This window comes from Anolis sagrei, chromosome 1 (genome assembly GCF_037176765.1).
Source record: "Anolis sagrei isolate rAnoSag1 chromosome 1, rAnoSag1.mat, whole genome shotgun sequence".
NCBI classification, from domain to species: domain Eukaryota; kingdom Metazoa; phylum Chordata; class Lepidosauria; order Squamata; family Dactyloidae; genus Anolis; species Anolis sagrei.
Window position 1 is genome coordinate 235,976,321 of NC_090021.1, and position 21,698 is coordinate 235,998,018.

The 21,698-nt window shown below is 41.5% G+C and overlaps 1 protein-coding gene across 3 annotated transcripts; it reads right to left on the reverse strand.

Moving 5' to 3' along the window:
* Positions 1–814: 814 nt before the first annotated feature.
* On the reverse strand, positions 815–13,534 carry VPS37C (VPS37C subunit of ESCRT-I). Of its 3 annotated transcripts, none has more exons than XM_060771083.2 (6): positions 13,296–13,534; positions 7,844–7,918; positions 6,752–6,867; positions 6,482–6,653; positions 5,362–5,444; positions 815–4,613 (listed from the first exon to the last, which is right to left on the reverse strand). In XM_060771083.2, the coding sequence occupies exons 3-6, from the start codon at positions 6,842–6,844 to the stop codon at positions 3,879–3,881; spliced, it is 1,083 nt and encodes a 360-aa protein (XP_060627066.2). In that variant the 5' UTR covers positions 6,845–6,867; positions 7,844–7,918; positions 13,296–13,534; the 3' UTR covers positions 815–3,878. The 3 variants fall into 3 exon arrangements, with proteins under 3 accessions (XP_060627066.2, XP_067318458.1, XP_067318461.1); XM_067462357.1 differs by lacking the exon at positions 13,296–13,534 and adding an exon at positions 12,932–13,140; XM_067462360.1 differs by lacking the exon at positions 13,296–13,534 and adding an exon at positions 9,364–9,665.
* Between the last annotated feature and the right edge of the window lie 8,164 nt (positions 13,535–21,698).

The window sequence follows — 21,698 nt, forward strand, 5'->3', positions numbered from 1 at the left end:
AAGGTTTGTTTATTTCCCTGTCTCTCTCCGAGTTCTCCCTTACAAATAGTTCTGCCCCTTCATCTCACCCTGAGTTTTTAAATCATTTTATGTACATGTGGTCCATTCACTGTTTTGGTTTACTGCTTTTTTACGTTTTGTGTATATTGCTTTTATGTTTTATACTTTAATGTTATGTTGTTTATTTTATTGCAATTTGTATCTTATTGTACTGTAATTTGTTTGGGCTTGGCCTCATGTAAGCCGCTCTAAGTCCCCGTTGGGGGAGATGGTGGCGGGGTATAAAGTTTATTATTATTCTTCGTTTCCACACTCCAACCAGAAAAAAAAATCTACAAGTGGAGATCTGACTATTATTCTGAGGTCTGGATTTAATGGCACAGAAGCCATTTCATATTTGGATCTGTACACTGTAATTTTTAGGTTTTTTGTGAGACATACAAATATCTCTGATTTATAAAATAGATAACTGGAGCATTTCAGTCCAACCGGAAAAGCATATGCTTAAATGCACACTCCTGGATAGAGAACTTTTAAAATGTTAATTTGAGAGGATACAGCTTCTAAGTGAAGGGTCAATACATTGAAGTAGATAAAGGTTTTTGGCTACTATTACAAGGGCCTGTGATTCTGTGCCAATTGAAGCTTAATGGATGGTGTTGGGACAGTTACCAATCTTTCAACCTAACTACCTGGAAGGGTTGTCAGGAAGGCAAATAGTGAAAACCATGCAGGCAAACCTAGTCATTATTTTTTTAAAATGTAATGGTTGACTTATTTTGCAAGGTGTGTCTAGAATAAAAAGACTCATAACTGTTGGTTAGATTTTATTTTGTTTGCATTGCCTCACATTCCTTTGTGCTCTGTAGTTCATGCGAATATACCTACGTATATCTGCACACTTCCGCACATGACAAAAAGATGTAACATGCAAAAATGAAATTTTAAAAAAGAGAAGAAACTGATATATCACCATGAAGTTACAAGTAAGTACTAATTCAAGGCCAAAATTAAAGCACCATCTTATTTCTGGAATTCCTTTAAACACAGAACCATAGAGTTGGAAGAGACCACATGGGCCATTCAATCCAACCCCCTGCCATGCAGGAAAAGCACAATCAAAGCACCTCTGACAGATGGCCATCCAGCCTCTGACTAAAAGCCTTCAAAGGAGTTTCCTAACATTTTTTTTTTTAAAAAATCAACCCTATTCCCTTTGAGACATCTCCACCACTTTGGACTTTCTTCAGGTCTCAATTTCTAATTTAAGAGGGAGATTAATATTAGATTGGGTTGACTTTTCATTATATAAGAGCAAAATGAAATCAATCAGTCAATAATGAGGCGTTATGACCAGGAATTGACAACAATAAGGAAAGTACAATTAGATAACAGAAATTACTGTGCTTAAGACAGATGAAACATAGTGTTGGAGCAGGCATGGGCAAACTTCAGCCCTCCAGGTGTTCTGGACTTCAACTTCCACAATTCCTAACAACTTCTGACCCTTAGGAATTGTGGAAGTCAAAGTCCAGAACACATGGAGGGCTGAAGTTTGTCCATGCCTGTGTTGGAGGATAACAGTCATCTCTCCATGGAAACGACAGATGCACAAATGGATCTTTTAAGCAGGACACAGAGCAGAAGAGACCTTCTGATGTAAAAGATCTTAGTGACACAAATGAGAAGTGGGAATATTTTTAGCAAGCAAACATTGGGGGAGGAATCAGTAACAAATTAACCATGTACATCTTCATTTCCAAAAGCACAAGTAATAAATCTATGCACAGTTCATCAAATTTTATTACCATAGTTAATCACAGACATGGATTTGTCTGCACCAAATTTCCAAAGTATTCAACCTGGTCAGGACTATTAGTAGTCAATTTTTAAAATAAATAAATAATGGACAAGCAATGGGGATAAAGTGCTCAGCAAAGCGTTTCTTCTTGTCAACTGAAAAAAAAATGGGGTAATGAATAAAGGAGGAGGCAGAGGGCCTCATTATCTGAATCCTGAATTACTCCCAGAGGCCATTATTTAAAGGATCTGGATATGTGGGCAGCTCACAGATTCCTGTAAGTCTCAGTGACACATATCACATCAAAGCATCAGCATGTTGACAGTTATTCTCAGGTATAAAAATGCATAGTGATTGAGCCTTGCCCTCTCACCTCAGAACAAATCCTTGTTTTGCATCTTCCACATATCTATTACTTCCATAATGCATCATCTGTATGTCTCTGTCAGAGCAGACTGAATAGCTAAATAAGCCCTGGTAGGCTCAAAATGGCAAGCCCACTAGATAGAAGAAGAAACAGGTGACTGCTATTGTAAGATAAGGAACCTACAGCTGGATAGGCCTTCCCTTTTTAAAAGACTACAGTGGCACCAATGCATTTTTAAAATACAATTCTTACTGTGAGCAGGAAGCTGGGATGTATGCACCGTATTTGTGTACAGTAAGTACCCCAATCACCTTCCCCATGCAGCAACTAACTTTTAAAAAAAAAGATTGCCCTGAGGCCAATAGGAGTTTTTTTTTTAAAGGCCCAAGCACTAGGGAGGAAAAAGAAGGTGGGGAGGGCATGATGTGACAGAAAGAAATGGATAGGAAGAGAACTGGGCAGATGAGTGGGGAATCAGACTCCCTGATTACTATTGGCATGAAGATCACGCAGGTTCTTATGAGACAAGGTCAAAAAAGGGGTCTTCCAGTCCAACTCTCGGGAAGGTGATGATGGACAGATACAGGACTGGAGCTGGGAACTGGTTATGGAAGGGATCTCTCTTTTGTGTTAGCTTACATACTATTTCTGAAGTACGTCAAGGGCAAGACAGTGCTCTCAATTTACTTCCTAATATTTTTCAAGTGCTAAAAGAAACCATACATCAAAACATTCCTGGAAAACATGTTTCACATCAAGAATGCTTACTGATTTCTTCTTGTCATCAATCCGTGAACATAAGTGTATAGAATTCTTTATAGATCTATCTATATATCTATTCTAACATATTAAAGTAGAAAACTACACACACGCGCACACTCACACACAGAACCAGATCCAAGCTGCTGTCAATAAGTATGCCTCAAGCAGCTTCATTGGAGCAATGCCTATACACATCAGCTAAGAGTCTGGGCCGTTATTTGCATTTTAAAGTATGGCTTGAGCCGATTCCTTTGTCAGCACAGCTGGCCATGACAGACTGCCAACATTCAGTGCCTACTTATGCCTCTGAAAGGAAAACTTCAACAATGGAACTCCTTTTCAACACTTAAAGAGTATTAAACCATACGTTCCATCAGTATTATGTTGGAGTGGTGAAAAACTCACTTATAGGCTGCATGTGTGCTATCCCAGATTCACTTTTAGGTCTGTCGGGTTTTCCAGATTTTTTTGAAACACCCTTTTCACCAAAAATCCTCATATCACTTAAGGGGACTGGAGAAAAAAAATGCCAAATTTGGCATTTCCAAAGACTTGCAGCTTAGAAATTAACTCAGTTTTTTGGGGGGGGGGGGGGGGCTTTTTCTGGGCTTGAAATGATCACCTCAATATGGTAAAATTGTTGTTATGCCCCGTCTCTCCTCCACTCCCCCCCCCCCCCGAATGCTCAGGGGGCACATGGGTGCACTTTGTGCCAACAATTGTATTTAAGACTAATTTGAGGACGTGACACTGCAATGGCAGGAATGAGCTCCCTTTGGACAGCCAATGTAGCCCTTCCAGACCTTAACAGCTGCCTATCCCTAGAACAATGGCTACACAAATTGGTCTCCTAAGATGATGCTTCCAGGATTTCATCTCAGATCTTTTCAGCAAGCAAAAATCTGCTTTTTAGGCCATTCTATCAATGAATATGACTGGGAGCCCTGACTAGTACCCCGACCAAGATGGGCCTCGAGGGGGCAGTGGTGGATAACCAAAGGATTGGCTTGGACCTGTGGGATACGGAGACTGAGAAGGAATTGGAAAACTAGGCACTGTAGGTTGTGTAGGATATGGGCACGATGGCTTCCCATCTGATGGGAAATACTGAGGCTGAGGGAACCCTGGTCTTGTAGATGGAGCCGGAGGGGTGTGTGGGTATCCTGGTCTACTAGGAGGTGCTCTGGATGGAGACCAAGAGTATCCAGGGGATGAAGAAGGGTCACTTGCCTGAGACTGAGATCCTGAACCCCCAGCTGGCAGAGGGGGGTATCCAGGACCTGAGAGGTGTTTATAAGGAAATAGAGGTTGGGGATATGGTTGAGACACAGCATACCCTCCTATAGCAGATGCTCCAGCAAAAGGAGATGGCTGGAGAGCTCCATGAGCTGATGGGCCACTAGGCATACCAGGAGATAAACTGTAAGGTAAAGGAAAGGGTGGTCCCCCAGACGCACTAGTCTGTGGCTGCTGAACTACAGGCCCAGCAGGTACACCAGAAGGGTGTTGATGGTTGAACGCAGTGCTGTTGGATGGCTCTTGTGAAGACTGAGGTTTCCTCAGAGTTTCCTGAAGCTTCTCCACCTTCACCCGTCGCAGATGGGACAACTTCCTCATGGAGGAAAACTGCTCAAGAAATGTTTCCAGGGGCACTTCACCCTCCAGGAACTTTTCAGCCATTGCCTGGAAGGGAAAAGATAACGAATGCAATGCTCCCATTTACAAAAAAGAACCAAGTTCTCAGCTGTCCTTTTCAACCTTCTATGTAAAAAACTATTCAAATTGCCCCACAAGTGCTCAGTATGATAAAGCTGCCAACACTCACACACTCCATGGCACTCTTCTCTCATTCTAGCCGGCAATGCGGAGGAGACTGCAGGGAGACACAAGAATCTGAGAAATGGTGGGAGGCATGGATTTGCACCAAACACAACTCTTGGATTCCTGTCATTTCACATCTCTCATCGTAAGCAGACTTGTGTGCTCCATGGACACAGGGGAACCCAAATCTCGCCACCACCTCCAATACGGCCCTGCACCATTTCATTAAATAGGGACCTAAGCATTCAAGATTTGTGTTAACCACATGGGGTTCTGGAAGCAAGCCCACCCCTCTCCCCAATACTGAAGGCCCTAGTAAATGGACTTCAGTATTTGCGGTTTTTGTTAACCAAGTAGGGTCCTTGAAGCAACCCCCTGCAGATATCAAGGGGCCACTGTAACTGAAAAGGAATTAAGATATTATTCCCATACTGCCTGGACTTTTATATTGTGGGAACTGTGAAATAAAAAGTCCTGGCTAAAATCCCAAATCTCTAATATTTGGACAAAAGGGGAGAAATAACAGTTTCAAAGTGGACCTCTCCAGGTAAATTTTGGATATTAACAAGTCATATCAAAAATAATTTTCAAATTAAAATGGTAGACTGACCTCAGATTCCTCTTCAATTTTCTGCCCTTCTACCTGAAGAAGACTTAGCAGTGTGCCAGGCTGTATCGCTTTTGAATATTTCTCTGGGAATAGAAATGATAAGAGTGATTTAAAAGGTAACCATAAACAAGCATTTCTTTCATCTCAGTAACGTTAACAACTCCAAGCTTCTGTGCCAGCATACCCGTGCCCATAATTTATGCTTATATGTTACATCAGGCATCCTCAAACTGCGGCCCTCCAGCTGTTTGGGCCTCCAACTCCCAGAAGCCCTAATGAGCTTATTCAATTGTCATGAATTCTTGGAGTTGAAGGCCCAAACAGCTGGAGGGCAGTAGTTTGAGGATGCCTGGTGTAACATATAAGCATAAATTATGGGCAACAGATGGTTCCAAAAAAGAACGGAGAATTCTATTATCACAAATAAAAGCACTATACCTACACAAAGCTGTTAGTAGCTCTAAAGCAGTGGTAGATATGGTGTGGTCAGTGCAATGCATGCTGCCACCAGACCACACTTTTGTGGACCCTGAAGCCCCCTTCCTCACCCCATCATCTACCCCCATTTTTAAAAGATGTTTAACACTGTTCTGGGGCACTTTTGACCAAAAGATATGCAAAACACCTCCCCCCTCCCACAAAACATGTGGAAATCCTGAAAAATACTTTTATCCAATCCCCCAAAGAATCGCGAACTACTCTCCAAAATCTCAATTTTCCTCTAATGCTCTTCTCAAAATGAGTGACAGGAAACAACAGAGGTATCTGTGCTTGTTCTAGTAGAATGTGGGTTGTGGGGATCTATGGGGGTAGACTGGACACAGTGCAGTTGCCCACTCTTGCTCCACTGTAGAAATGTCATTGACACTCACTATCTGTACAAGCTATTAGGAAGACTCCAGTACACAAAGCTGTCCTGGAACTAAACTATCTTCTCATGAGTCCTGCTCTCTCCTTGGCCACCATTCAGATTAACGTGATGAAGGTAAGAGATGACAAGAAATTCATCTGACCTCCAAATTGGAATATGTCAATTTTACATGTACACTCAAGTAACAATGAGAAGGAACAGTCCTGGTTCAAGGCATCTAGTTTAGGGAAAGCGGATATGCAATTTTACCTAATTTTGCCTTCTGCTCCTGGCACTGCTCAACCAGCTTTTGCAGTTCCCGATATTTATCTGAGAGGTTTGCACGTCCCGTTTCTAAGGGCTCCTGGAACGTCAGGTTCTGTTCTGCCAGACTACGGTTTGTGGCGAGCGCCATCTCCCTTTCCAACTGTAGATCCTGGACCTAAGAAAAACAATCTGTTGTTAAGAAAGTTTAAGTGTTTCCTCTTAAATTCAATATTTTCTCTCCAATCTAATATTTTGATGTATTTTAAGGGATACCTCATTAGATTCCAGTGCCAGACGTTCAATCTCCTCTGAATTCTCTTGCAGCTCCTTCAGCTCATCAACTGTCTTGTCTCTGAAGGACTCCATCTTCGGAGTGGTGTGGAGTATTCCTTCAGAAAGACAACATGAATGATTAACATGTCTCACATCCCTTTCTGGGAACCTTGGTCTCATAATGTAGTAGTCATGAGGATTACAGGGAGAAGTGGATTGGGATGCAGAATGGTGCTGCCATTTACACAAGCCCTTTTCATATATATATATATATATATATATAGCAGGAAGGGAAAAACCATGCACAAGAAAGCAACACAATCAGGTTCACTCATTCTTGCCCCACTGGAAAACCAATAGTTTACACAGATCCCCTCCAGCAGCATGAACAAAGACATGTATTTTTAGGGACAAAATAATATGTTGGTATGCACAAAAATTGTTCCCCTCTCTCCTTTCTGGCTCACTCTTTGTTTCAGGAACTATTTAAAACCAGGTTTCTGTTTTTAGAACAATGGAAACTCTGGCTAGATTTTGTTTTATACTTCCTGTCCACTTGCATAAATGCTCTTGTGTAAGTTCAGCACAAAAGCCATTTGGAATATTGCTCTCCTCTGGGGTTTTTTTAATAAACATTATTTGTATATCACTTCTGAAAATCAAAGTTTTAAACTGCATTTAAATAAGCAAATTCCCTGAATCAGATCACTGCACCTCAGAGGAATGCCCCTCTAACCAGTGTTTTTTTAAAAAAAAAAAATTTAAAGACTATTCAAAATACCACCCTCAAGTACATAGTGAATTTTGCCATTTCTCCCTCTTAGGTGTTAGGCCAAAGACAGAAGTTTTCTAAATTAGGAAATGAACCAGAAGCCATTTAGTTCTCCATGGACTAAAACATCTGGAAAGAAACATGCAGGAAAAGTACCAAAACAGGCAGGGGATATTTTAAGTATTTTTAATCTAAAAATGATTTAGGGTGGGGGGCCTTTTGAAGCTCCTACATATGGTCCACAGCCCACATTTTTCACCATACTTCAATTTATCTTTTTACTCCAGGCGCAACACAACCATAAATGTACTGAGGCCTACCTGCTCCTGCTTCTTCTACCTCTGGTTCAAATGACACATCTCATAGACTAGGTTCTGGTGATTCTACATCTGTATCTGCAAGAGAAAGGAAGTAAAACTTGTGTTTTCCACCAGTACATTTTCAAACTAGTTAAAAGTCATTTAACTGTGACAAAAATGCAAATCTAGGTTTCATAAATGCCACTGCTTGTGCAGTACAAGCTGAGGGCCCAATGAATGGCACTATCTTTCTGCAGTGATGAGATTGCATGCTCCTCTGAGGCAAGAAGCTATGCTGACAGTAACAGTGCTGCTAATAGAGTCTTCCATGTCAGATAGGCTTCTGAGGTGGAGCCAGACTAAGGGCACAAAACATTGACTGGGTAGAAGCAGTAGTGTGGGAAGACACTTGTGGAGGAGCTCTCAGAGACATCCGCAGCGGCACCATAGTTAATACTTATTAGTACTGCAAAGAAAGTGACATGGTAAATTCTTTTTCAATTTTTTTACTGTAAAAGCTGTATGATAAACCAATCCACAATGAAACAAGAGATGATACTTCCAGGTCAGATGGGATACAGCATAGTGGCTAATAATGCAACTGGACTCAAGCCAAATTGATGCTCAGCTGTTGAGGTGAGTGGAAGTGAAAGGAAAGACTCAAGCTGCACAACACGTACTGTAAGACCATGGAATGAGAAGCATGAATCAGGGGGTGGTAGACATAGTAAAAGAGAAATGCAACATATAAATTTAGCAGTATTTGGGGTGAGTGAACTAAAGCAGATAGAATTGGACATTTTTAGTCTGATAATTATACAATGTTGTACTCAGAAAATCAAAATCTAAAAAAGAAACAGGGAGACATTAATAATGAAGAGTTATGTAACAACAGCAGTCAAATAATATATGCAAAATCCGAACAAATCATATCAATAAGACTTCAGGGAAAATTCCCCAGTTTCTTCCTGAAGAGGTGGTCTGAGAAGGCAGTGCTGGGGGATTCTTGCTTGACTCCTTGGCCACTAGCCTGCGGAGTCCCTCAATGTTGTCTTTTCTCCCATACTATTTAACATCTATGTGAAATCATTGGGAGAGGACACCTCTGGAGCTTAGGGGTTAGTTGTCACAAGTATGCAGATGATAACAGCTCTATTACCCCTTTCAGCTAAATCTAAAGAAGCTGTTCCCGTGGTAGCTGTAATAAACTGTATGAGGTTAAAACAAACTGAAACTTAATCCAGGCAAGACAGAGATGCTCCTAGTCAGTCAAAAGACAAATCTAGAAATTCAGTCTATGTTAGATGGGGCTAGACTCTCACTGAAAAGAAAATTACTGAGAAAAGATAGCATACCAATAGACCTGCTTCAAGGCACAAAGACAGAATTTACTCTAGTCGACAAATATGAAAAACAAAGGAAAGCCTCACAGATTAGAAACACTTAATATACATTATAACCCCCAATAAAGGAGACACTAGGATGGCAATAAAAAGACTGGTGCATTAAAGCCCAACATGGTTCAGGTCCAGGTTACCTACAGGATTGCCTTCTCCCATACACTCTCCTCCAAAGACTTAGGTCCTCTGGGGGGCATCTACTCCAACCAGCCAGAACCAGATAGGCAACCATTACCCAGAGGATCTTTTCATCGGTCGCCCCAATAAATACGTCTGAAGACCTATCTCTTCTGGCAAGCCTACCTAGCCTGTTTTAATTATGAATTTTAAACTCCTGTTTTAATCTGTGTTCTGTGTATTTCACAGCAATACATTTTGTGTATTTTATAGAATGTTTGCAATGATTGTGTGTTTTAACTATGTTGAAACCTGCCTTGAGCCACGAGAAGTGGGTAAGAAATAAAATTATTGTTGTTATTTTTAACCTTCCATACATATAAAGAGATGCTATAAATTCTACAACGAAGACTTTTAGCATGCATGGAGTGAGAAATGTCAGATTTTTGAGCTGGGTTCTAGGAAAGGAAGAAGCATTAGAGATCATGCTGCCAATTTAAGGTGGATATAGTAGCATACGAAATAATTGAAGAAGAAAATCAACATGTGCTTTACAGAGTATAGCAGAGCCTTTTGTTTATATATATCATGAAAAACTTTGGATCAATCTCAAAGAAATGGGTATGTCATTTGACTGTCCTAATGTGTAACCTGGACAAGAAGGTACTGTCAGGACAGAATATGAAGAAACAGAATGATTTCCAATTGGCAAGGAGGACAGGCAAGGCTGCATTTTATCACCCTATCTGTTTAATTTGTATGCTTAATATATAACATGTAAAGTAGGATCTGACTCAGATGAAGAAGGTGTGACAGCTGAATAAGGTACTTTAACAATTTAAGATATGCAGAAGACATGACTCAATGAGTCAACAATGATTTGCAAACTAGAAAGCTGTAGGAAAAAAAGAAAGGCCACATTCCAGATAGACACAATCAAGAAATTTTGGTTCTCGAGTCTGAAAGTCCTGAGCCGATTGAAGATACATGACCTGGACTTATGACATCCCTTCTAGGCTTGCTACAACTCGAAAGCATATTGACTGCAGGTAACAGCAATTTAAGATATTCTATGTAGTTTTAAAAATGTTCTGAGGACATAAGTAATTTTAAAAAATAAATAAACAGATCTGCAAACAATGCAGGAACGCTTTCCAAGAGGCTGTGCAGATGAGAAAGGGAGAGTACACTTTAAGCATTAAATCCACATTTCTGTTGTGTAGCACTGGGAATTGCTTTGTTTGTAGGCTCCAAAATGAGAGAGCAGGATACATTCATATCTCACAAGCTCACTGATGAACTCAAATGACCAGTAGTGAAAGTGTAATCGGAGGCGTTATCCAACATATCATGTGTATGTTGGATATATAACTGCACCTATATTTTAAAGTTGTAACTGCATGTGTAATTTAATATTGCATTTATAATTTACTCCACATGTGCCTGTTAATAATACAAAGGTAAGGTGAAGACCTTCTGCACAAGTCTATTATAGGGGCTATGAAAGTAGCAAAAATATCCCATAATAAGCTAAACTAAAACTCTCTAATCCAATTGGGGCATGTACAGCTTACTGACAGAAGTGTTAGCATGCAGACCAGGATGATGTCCTACCAATTGTCACCATTAGAACAGATCAATTCAATTGGTGGAACTCAGGCAAGAGACCTTTGAATCAATGGGTCTAATTAGGAGTTGCAACAGGGTTTAGAGCAGTGATTCTCAACCTGTGGGTCCCCAGATGTTTTGGCCTTCAACTCCCAGAAATCCTAACAGCTGGTAAACTGGCTGGGATTTCTGGGAGTTGAAGGCCAAAATACCCGGGAACTCTGGTTGAGACCACTGGTTTAGAGCAAAGTCTTTGATAAAGCAAAAGTTTGTGAGCAATAGATGCTCAGGTATCACTGGAAAGGCAGCAATAAAGATAGAGTTCAAGCAAATTTGGAGCCATAGACATAAGTCAGTGTAAGTGTGCAGTTTCTATCAGGTTCATCATTATAGGTAATGTATTACACAGCAAACTCTGTGTTAGTGGGGAAAAAACCTACCATATAGTCATGAAAAGTGATTAAATAGGTAACCTTCACCTTGGCTTTAATCTAAAACTAAAACTTGGGCCAGAAATCCATTTCCAGTCCTTTGGATGTAACCCTAAAAGGGCCTGAACACCCCAAAGGCACCAGTTGCCATCTGATCTTGGAAGCAAAGCAGGATCAGCTCCTGTTAGTAATTGCGGATGAGACCACCAATGAATATGAAGTTCTGTGTGCTCTATTTCAGAGGAAGGAACAGGTCAAATCTGAGGATTCCTCGCCTAAGAAAATCTTATGAATGTGTTGTCAAAGGCTTTCATGGCCAGTATCACTGGGTTGCTGTGAGTTTTCAGGGCTGTATAGCCATGTTCCAAAATCTTATGAAACTCACCATAAATCTGGGTTGTTGTAGGTTTTTTCGGGCTATATGTCCAGACAACTTTTGACAATGGAGATTACAAATTAGTATCCATGTTTCATCTTTGATTGACCAATGTATCAATTAAACACAGAGTAAGTGATTGATATCAACTCTTTGATTGTTATTCATACCATTTTTATGGACACTATAAAAAACTATAGAAATCATCTAAAGATCTTCATGCGTTGTACTGATCAGACAAGGAAGGGCTATTTAAACCATACATGTAAGATAAACAGAAATCTGGAAAGTATTATCAAAGGCTTTTATGGCCAGAATCATTTTTGTAGGTTTTTTGGGCTAATGTTCTAAAAGCATTCTCTCCTGACGTTTCGCCTGCATCTATGGCAAGCATCCTCAGAGGTTGTGAGGTCAGACAACCTCTGAGGATGCTTGCCATCAGGCCTGTAGCGAGGGGGGGGGGGGGTAGGGGTTCAACCCCCCCGAAATGTTTCAGATTTTTTTTAAAAAAACTGGTTTACTCATGAATTTTAACTGATTAACCAAATCCCCATGCTAAGTCTATGAGATGCAAAAAATCAAGAGTCCCTCCAGAACTGCAAGCACTATCTCAAGCAAATATTGACAATTTATTCACACTGTCATTACGTGCAGCAATAGCCGATGTAGTGAAGCAACCAAGTTGGGGGGGGGGGAGTGTTGAATGCTCTCATTAAGGAGACCAGACTTGGTGGAGGTGGTGGTTGACAGGGGTGGAGCTGCAGGCTATGGAAAGCTGCTCTGCCCCCTGCTGTGCTCTTGGCTTCAGCGTGAGCTAGGAGGCAGGTTTCAACCCCCCCCCCCCCCCGTGAAATTTTCACACACACCCCCGAAAATTTCAACCCCTCCCGAAATTTTTTTCTGACTACGGCCCTGCTTGCCATAGATGCAGGCAAAACGTCAGGAGAGAATGCTTCTAGAACATGGACATACAGCCCAAAAAACCTACAACAACCCAGTGATTTGAACCATGAAAGCCTTCGACAATACATATTCACCATAAATCATCAGGCACATACAGATGTAGACCAAATGCATTCAGCACTTCGTATTCCATGGCGATTGACCCTGCTTTGCTTCCAAAATCCGACGAAACCTGAGGCTTTTAGGAGGCTTGGGCCACTGTGGAGCTACCTACAGAAGCCTTTTTTGTCTGTCTTCTTAACGCCCACGAAGAGAGGCATTGCATCAGCAACTGGGGCAAGCTTTGCCAGGTGCCAAGAAGAGACGCCTTCCTGCAGCTTTCAGGAGGGTTCAAAAAGCTCCAACTGCCCTCCAAGCCTAGGAGGGGAGTGCCTCCTTTCTCCCGGCCAGGCCCACTCTTTCCCCTCCCCAAGCGAGCCCCGGGCTCTTTCTTCTTCTTCTCCCAGGGAAAAAAAGTGAGACTTAGAGAGTTTCCCCTCTCACTGCCACTCAATGAAGACAAAAGGGGTATGTGCCTTTTCTCGCGAGATCACGCGAAAACGGGGTAAGCGAGAAAGGCCCCAATAACCGCCGTTTACCTGTGAGAAGAAAGACCTGGGAGAGGAACTGAGGAGGGAACCCCCCGGCTGCCCTACGAGTTCCGGCTTCCGGCCGAGCGCCGGAAACTGTTCCCGCCCATATTACTCGCACAGGACTGGCATTGAGGCAGGGTTCCACCCCTCCCGCGAAGGAGATGGTTTGTTCGGCCGGCGGAGCCAACAAACCGGCGCGCTTGCCGCCCGGCGGCCATTTTGTCAGGCGAGAGTGAGCCTCCGCGGAACCAATGGCTGAGGCGCCTCGCTGGCGGGGGGCGGGGCTTCCGAACCTTCCCCACGCGCATGCGCGACTCATGCTGCTTATAAGGTCCTGCATGACAGACAGACTTTTGCCAAGGAACCAGACTGAAATATTGACTAAGCTTCATGTGCACCAGGAATGGGCCAAGTTAGGCCCTCCAGGTGTTTGGGACTCCAACTCCCACCATTCCTCACAGCCTCAGGCCCCTTCTTTTTCCCCCTCAGCCGCTTAAGCGGCTGAGGGGGAAAAGGAAAGGGCCTGAGGCTGTGAGGAATGGTGGGAGTTGGAGTCCCAAACACCTGGAGGGCCCAACTTGGCCCATTCCTGGTCTACACTGACCATTTAATGCAGTTGGAGGCCCTCAGTGCTCTGGTTGTGTCATCCCCATCTGGGTCCCAAATTCCAGGATTTCCTCTGTCATCATCTCCACCGCGAAACCACTTTCCTCAATACCAGTTTGAAACTGCATTAAGCAGTCATCGGAGATGGCAGCAAACGGACAGGGTGATGCTAGCAGAAGATGTCTTGGCAGCGGCACGCCTCGGAGGCACAGCAAACCTCCTTTGGAATATCTGTTCCCAGAGAAGCCCTATGGTAAGACAATCCAACGTGAAATAAGAGATCATTTGGGTAAGACAATCCAGAATGAAATGAGAGAGTGCCAGAAGATGAGAAGCCACCCTGACCCCCTGGGTCAGAAGACGACTCCAGTCAAAGGGCACTCGGCTGTTGAATTGCTTAGAAAGGCAAATCCAAAGGAAATAGGAATATGGATTGCAAGACCTGAGCAGGGCTGTTGATGATCAGGGCTCTCATTTATGGAGTCATCAAGTCAAAGCTGGCTTGGGCCCACTAGAGAAAAAATCCACTTAAAATCTGGTTTCTGCCTCCTGTAGAATTCTGAGGTTTGTCGTTTAGGGAGGAGCCTTTAACAGCTTCACTAAACTACTCACCCCAGAATTTTGCTGGAGGCAGAAACTGGATTTGAAGTGGATTTTTTCTCTAATGGTGATGAAGTGGTTAGAATCATAGAATCCTAAAATTGGAAGAGACCACATTGGCCATCTAGTCCAACCCCCTGCCATGCAGGAAAAGCACCATCAAAGTATCACTGACAGATGGCTATCCAGCCTCTATTTAAAAGATTCCAAGAAAGGAGCTTCTACCACACTCTGAGGCATAGAGTTCCACTGCTGAACATTTCTTACACTCAGAAATTTCTTCCTAATGTTCCAGTGGAATCTCCTTTCCTGTAATTCGAACCCATTACTCTGAGTTCTACTCTCCAGGGCAGTGGAAAACAAGCTGGCTCCTTACTTATGACGTCATTTCATATATTTGTACATGGCTATTATGTCTCCTCTCAACTTCTCTTTTGCAGGCTAAACATACCCAGCTCATTTAGACGCTCCTCATAGGGCATGGTCTCCAGACCACCATGAGAGGCACCAAGAGATCCCTCCATCTAGACACGATACTCCTTTTGATGCAGCCCAAATTCCCATTGGCTTTTTTAGCTGCAGCATTAGATTGTTTGCTCATGTTCAACTTGATGTCTACTAAGACTCCAATATATTTTTCACATGTACTGTTGTCAAGCCAAGCGTCACCCATCTTTGCATTTCATTGTTTCTGCCTAAGTGTAGTATCTTACATTAGCCCTTGTTGAAATTCATTTTGTTAGTTTTGGCCCAGCACTCTAATTTGTTATGGCCATTTTTATTTATTTATTATTTATTTATTTGGGGTGCTTCTACCCCGCCCTTCTCAACCCCCTAGGGGGGTCTCAGGGCGGCTTACAAAAGGCACAATTAGATGCCTAACAATTACAACATACAATGCAATATACAATACACAAATTTACCACATAATATCATAGTTATAACTAATTAAAACAATCAGACAGTATACTAGCAGCAATTTTGAATTCTGATCCTGTCTTCTGGAACATTAGCTATCCCTCCTAATTTGATGTCATCTGCAAACTTGGTAAAGCTACATTTAAGTCATTAATAAAGATGTTAAACAGCACTGGGCCCAGGACCAAACCTGCAGCATGCCACTAGTCACTTCTTTACAGGATGAAGTGGAACCAAGCTGTTAACTGGATAGCAGTTAACAAGGAGAGGGAATTTCAATAGGTGTTTGTCATTCAACCAGCATCTGCTGAAATTCCCTGTCTTGCAAAGCCATTGACGTTGAAGGAGCTGTCTCCAGTTTTAATTCTAGCAATGCTCCAGTAGCAATTTTGGTACAAAACTTCTAAGCTTTTTTAAAAAAATGTTATCAATTTCCAATGAGCATTTGATATATCTGGCACAAGAGGACTATTTTGTCGAAGATACAACATGGTATATGATGTCTGTGATCCATCTCTGAAAATCAACAGAGCCCTTTGGCACCTGAACTCCTTTGGAAATTTATTCCTGAAGTGCAGCCTGCTTCATCAAATGATGGCAAAGTAGACTACTACAGCCAATGAAAGCTCAACCCAAATAAAACTTCATAATCTTTGAAGAAACACAACTTATTTGTTTTATTTTCAATGGCGTAATAAGGCTCCCCTTCTGCGATTCCCACAGTGTACACAGAGCTAGGAGTCATATGAAGCCAATAGTAGGTTGAATGATTTGATGATCATGAATACAAAGTGCTGGAGTGAAGGACAGAGAACAGGTCCAGATAACATGAAAACTTTTGTTTGAATCCTAGACATTTCTGAGTAGGCAACAGTTACCTGCACAGAAGACACTAAAAATAGGTCAATATGAATGGGAAATGGGGAAGCCTAAGCTTTGCAACACCACCCAAGCACCCCTTTGAATCCATATTTTTCTGCTCTAACAGCACTACTTTGCTCAAAAAAGAAAGTGAACCAAGTAATTTAAAGACTACAATATGAATACTAAACTTTCTTCAGATCTAAGATACACCTTCCCCCCATATATACATCAGTAAAATAGAATCACAGGTGCTTTATAGATACAGAGATAGGTTTTGTTTTTTTCTCTTGGTGGTACCGTTATTATTGTGTGTCTTACAATCAAAGGCATCATAGCATTGATGAAATACAGTATTAGTTCTGGCTAGAATTGAACCATTACATTCTGCTGATTCATCTATGGGCCCTTCCACACAGCCATATAACCCAGAATATCAAGGCAGAAAATTCCACAATATCTGCTTTGAACCGGGTTATCTGAGTCCACACTGCCATATATTCCAGTTCAAAGCAGAAAATGTGGTATTTTATTCAGCTGTGGGGAAGGGTTTCTTCCACACAGCACTACATCCCAGAATATCAAGGCACAAAATCCCACATTATCTGACTGTGGACTCAAATAATCCCATTCAAAGCAGATATTGTGGGATTTTCTGCCTTGATATTCTGGGATATAGGGCTGTGTGAAAGGGCCCCAGGTCTTCAGTCACCATTTAAGTAATGACTGAATGGATCTACTCTGCTTGGGACTAATAAAATCCCTGTCCATAGAGCAGAAACTTCAGATAGGAAGTGATCTGTGTCCAATATAGACACATTCCTTTGAATCTACATACAGCCAATTGAACAGAAAAGGTAAACTGAAGATGTATCAGAAAAAGGGGTGGGAGGCATATTCTTTTAAGAAATGGACTTCAGGTTTCAAAGTAAATTAGCAAGATGCAGGCATGCAATTACTGAACTCTGCAATTAGTTTTGTACCTCTGGGATGCCAGGTAAGATGAGAAAAATGGCAATTTCATGTTCCTCTGAATTGTTACTATTTTAGACCCCTAACACATCAAATTTTGGGGAAGTGGAAAAATAACAGAGTTTATTGTGACATTCTTGCATCCACACAATAAAATATTGTTTCTTTGGTTTCCATCATTATTTTTGGCTAATTCATGGGCAGATGGGTCAGGAGAAGTATTTGGTCCTCAAGTTAATCTGCAAAAAAAGTAAATGGCCAAACAGGCAATGACTAAAAGAAATTTAGCCATGGAAACACTCATGTTGGGTAAGTAGTAATGAAGGGATTCCAATGCTTCTTTTGCAACGGGAAATTGAGAGAGTTTCTGGTGGGAAAAAGCATAATGAATTAGCTGAAAGTAGTTGAGATGCCCCTGATGTGTGTTATGAATGTCATAGGTGGTCCAAGATGCTATGAAGACTGGACAGGAATGGCCAAAACTGGAACCCCCATAAAACCAGAAAACTTGTAAATGGTACAAATGGTACATGCTAAAAATACTAGTTTGCATCTTTTGTCAATGTGGGAATACTAATTAGCTCCAGTATACAAACAAATAAATACTTCCACCACACCTGGGCCTCACCTGCTCATGCAAATCCCACCAACCAGCTTCTTAACATCACCCCTTCTGGACAGAGAAAGAGAAGAAAAACAGTCAGCAAGACTCCTTCATGGCAGGACTGGACTGCTGTTGAATTGAACATTGTCGTACATTTTAAAAAACGAAGTTGCAACATGCCAGTATAAAAAATAAATGTGGTTACACTTGCAAGACTTCTTTAATACTAAAAATAACAAGGCATTCAAACTACTATAAATTACTCAAAGTGGTTTGAGTGGCAGCTCTATATTTTTAAATCTAGCTGTATTAGAAAAAAAGGAAATGCAATTAGCTGTCTCTTTTGTGGACTATAGTAAATGTTTTATAAGCTATGTTCCTTCTTGGATGCCTAATGCTTTCCTCTAGAGATATTCCACCGTCAAGAAAGTAATAAAATGTAATAGCGGTCTCATGCATTATGGCAGTTTCTGATGTTTAAGAAATGGAAATAGCATGCTTGTTAATATAAATTACTCCCTTTTAAAAATAATTGGTTTGATGTGCTCTAACTGCTTATCATTTAGTAGCTTTCAGGCTTAGCTCATTAGTCCCACATCATCTTCTCAGACCCTAGCTATCTTCCTCATTTTTAAATACATACATCTGTAGTACAGCCTTCCCCCAACATGATGTTGTCTACATGTTTTTGACAAGACACAGCATTCTTGAATCTCGTCTTGCTGGAGGGCAAACATCAGGAGGCCATCAGCTTGGAGAAGGCTGTTGTACTGTGAGACTGAAAAAGAAATCTACCATCAGGGAAGAACAGGTCCAGCCTTGACAAACCAGATGAAACTATTGCTGGCTGGATAGATTTGCTATGGCCTTTCAAGAGAACGGATCCAATGTCCTTTTGTATGCCATTCCAGATATTTATTTAAAATAGTTGTGTTTCTCTCGATTACAATTAGTATTTAGGGGAGCTTCTACACCTTTTAAAAAAGAATAAAACTAACCACAGTATCAAAGAACAGTGGTGGGAGCAGATCTTCAGTATATGTGGAATTATTCTAATCCCACTGGACCTTTGGCAAATTACTATTTTTGTGTGGTGCCTAATATGTATGTGGCACTCAGCAAAACTTTGAAGGTCGGTGTCCTGAGCAGGGCCTCAGCTGATAATGCGAACTGTTGGGCTGGTTCATACTGGAGAAAACCACATGAATCTTACTATCACACAGAGCATTAGCTAAGGTGAATGGCTCAACACTCCCCTAGAGACCAGTGCATTTTTGGAGACAGGAGGTTCAAACAATGTATGATCACATGACAGTCTCATTTCTTTAAACTTCATGATGCACTTAAATGGACACATATGTCTCTGCACATAGCAAAGATGAAACCCAGTTTACTGAGTACAAAAGATAAGAGCAAGGGGAGAAGATCCCTCTCCTTTTCACAGTTTACTTCTTGCAATCCATTATCTGTACTTTTTCTTCTTCTTTTTTTGCTTTAAGAATGGCAGTGAGATTGATTGGAAAGATCTGCTATTCCAACACTAACGGTTAGAGCAGTGATTCCCAACCTTTGATCCTCCAGGTTTTTGGACTTCAGCTCCCAGAAGAATGACCAACTGTCAGGAATTCTGGAAGCTGAAGTCCAAAACATCTGGAGGACCAAAAGTTGGTAACCACTGCTCTTGAGTATGCACAACAGAATGTTTCAGAGACACAGCTTGTTATCTGGTAAGCTTGTGCATTTTGGCTGAACCTCAAACTGTTTCTGCTATCCAGATTTCAAGGGACTCGTGTATCCATTTTTGCGTGCTCCCAAAAACGGGCCGCTGGTCAAATAGCCATTTTTGTTCCACAGGCAGAAAACATGACAAGATCTGGCCCACTGGCAGCAAAGGGGCTATCAGGGCTATCAGGATGAAAATGCCCACACTTGGAGAACACATCTACCACTGCTGGACCACCAAGTTTCATAATGTTTGAGTGATCCCCTGATTTTTTGGAGTTTTTTTCCTTTCTAGAAATAATTATTATTACTAGGTGGCAACAGCCAAATGATGACAATGACGATGATGATGATGATGATTATTATTATTATTATTATTTGAAATTAAGAAGGCGGACAGAAAGGATTGGTTTAATACAGGAAGGAAGGCAGGTAGAACTTGGTGTTTCTTGCTGGTACAATTCTTTGGAATAGTATTATAATTACCAACAATAACCTTTAATGTCCTGATAGAGGTTGAAGTTAGCGAGAGATGAAGATGATGGGTTCTGTGTTAAAGCTTCCACAGAAGCCCAACAGTTTTGTTATTATTGTTATTACTTGGCAGCAACAGTCAAATGTTTGTTATTATTAATTGAAATTAAGAAGGCTGAGAACACAGAGAGAAATATAAATAGTGGAGAAAACTTGTTTGCAAAGGAATTAAATTATAGATATTGGTGGTAAGTTTAGGTAGGTAGCAGTTTTCTGTGAATGAGGCTTTGCTGTTTGCTGGAATTATTATTACTACTACTAATAATAATCTTTTAAAAGTTTTTTTTCTGAAGAAGGAGATGGAGGAGAAAAATATAAGAAGAAAAGAAGCTAAAGGGTGACTTAAGGCTCAGAGCCACCCTAATATTTTTAAAGAAAAGCATACCCATCGACCCAAGAGGTGCTCTTTCTTTTCTCCCAAGTCCCCAAATGCACGCACCCACCCACACTTTCCAGTTCCCAGTCTCACTAAATAAAATGACTCAAGAAAATAAAGGGGGAGGAGGGAAAACCACAAAGATTCAATGCTGGAAACCAAGCCAAGCAAAAAGCTAAAGCAGAGCTGCAAACAAGGGGCAAGGAAAAGCAAGGAAAGGCAATCTGATGGACTGAAGTAGCACCTCTCAGACACAGGACACAACTGAGCAATGAAGGTGCTTGCGCCATTAAATAGACACGTCATGGCATTCTTCTACTCTGATTGGCTCACAGGGAACCCCCATGCAAACACGTGGAAGCCTCTCCGTGAGTCACATGCTCCCGAAGAAAAGGTAGTTGCAACTGGCAGGCACATGGGCCAAAAAATGAAAAAACAAAACAAAAAGAGAACAAAACATGGCAGCTGTGCCTTTACATCCTTCGGGACAAGCCAAAGAGCCCGCAGGTAAACAGCCAAAATGAATCCGTGCACAAGTCTATTATCTGGCTTCAGTCTACAGCTGGATTAATATAAGCCGGTCTGAGTCCCTCTACGGAGGTAGAGAAGATCGGGATACAAATATTTTAAATAAATAAATAAATAAATAAATAAATAAATAATGCTGTACAGTTCATGGTGCATGCAACTTCTCATAATGTGGTGCAGAGGACTGATCTTGCCTATTTTCTGCACTTGCAGTAATATTATTATCAAAAACCAGACCCCAAAAGGATGAACCCCAGAGCCCGTGGCTCCATAGAGAGCAATAGGGAGCCCACTTTGACCTTTTCCCAGTTTCAAGCCATCCTTCATTTAACTTCTCTAGAAAGTTGCACAAGCACTACACATCCCGGACCTCAGGCAATGACCACACATTATTTAACATAATACCTTCACAATACCCTGAGAAGACACATGAAACACATCATGAGCTTTAAGAAGTGCCACAGGGTTTCCTGATATAATCTGGTTCTATTCCTTGGAATGTTTCCACACCTCTATTTCTAAATCGGACCACCTTCTTGGGGTCTCCATCAAATTTGCCATCACCCTGACTACCCTGTTGTCTACCTGGCTGGCACCCATTGTACTGACCAGTGCGGAGACATCAAAACCCATTTAAACCCATTATCCCTTGCCAGCTGCATTCCTTTCCCCATGTACCCATCTCCTG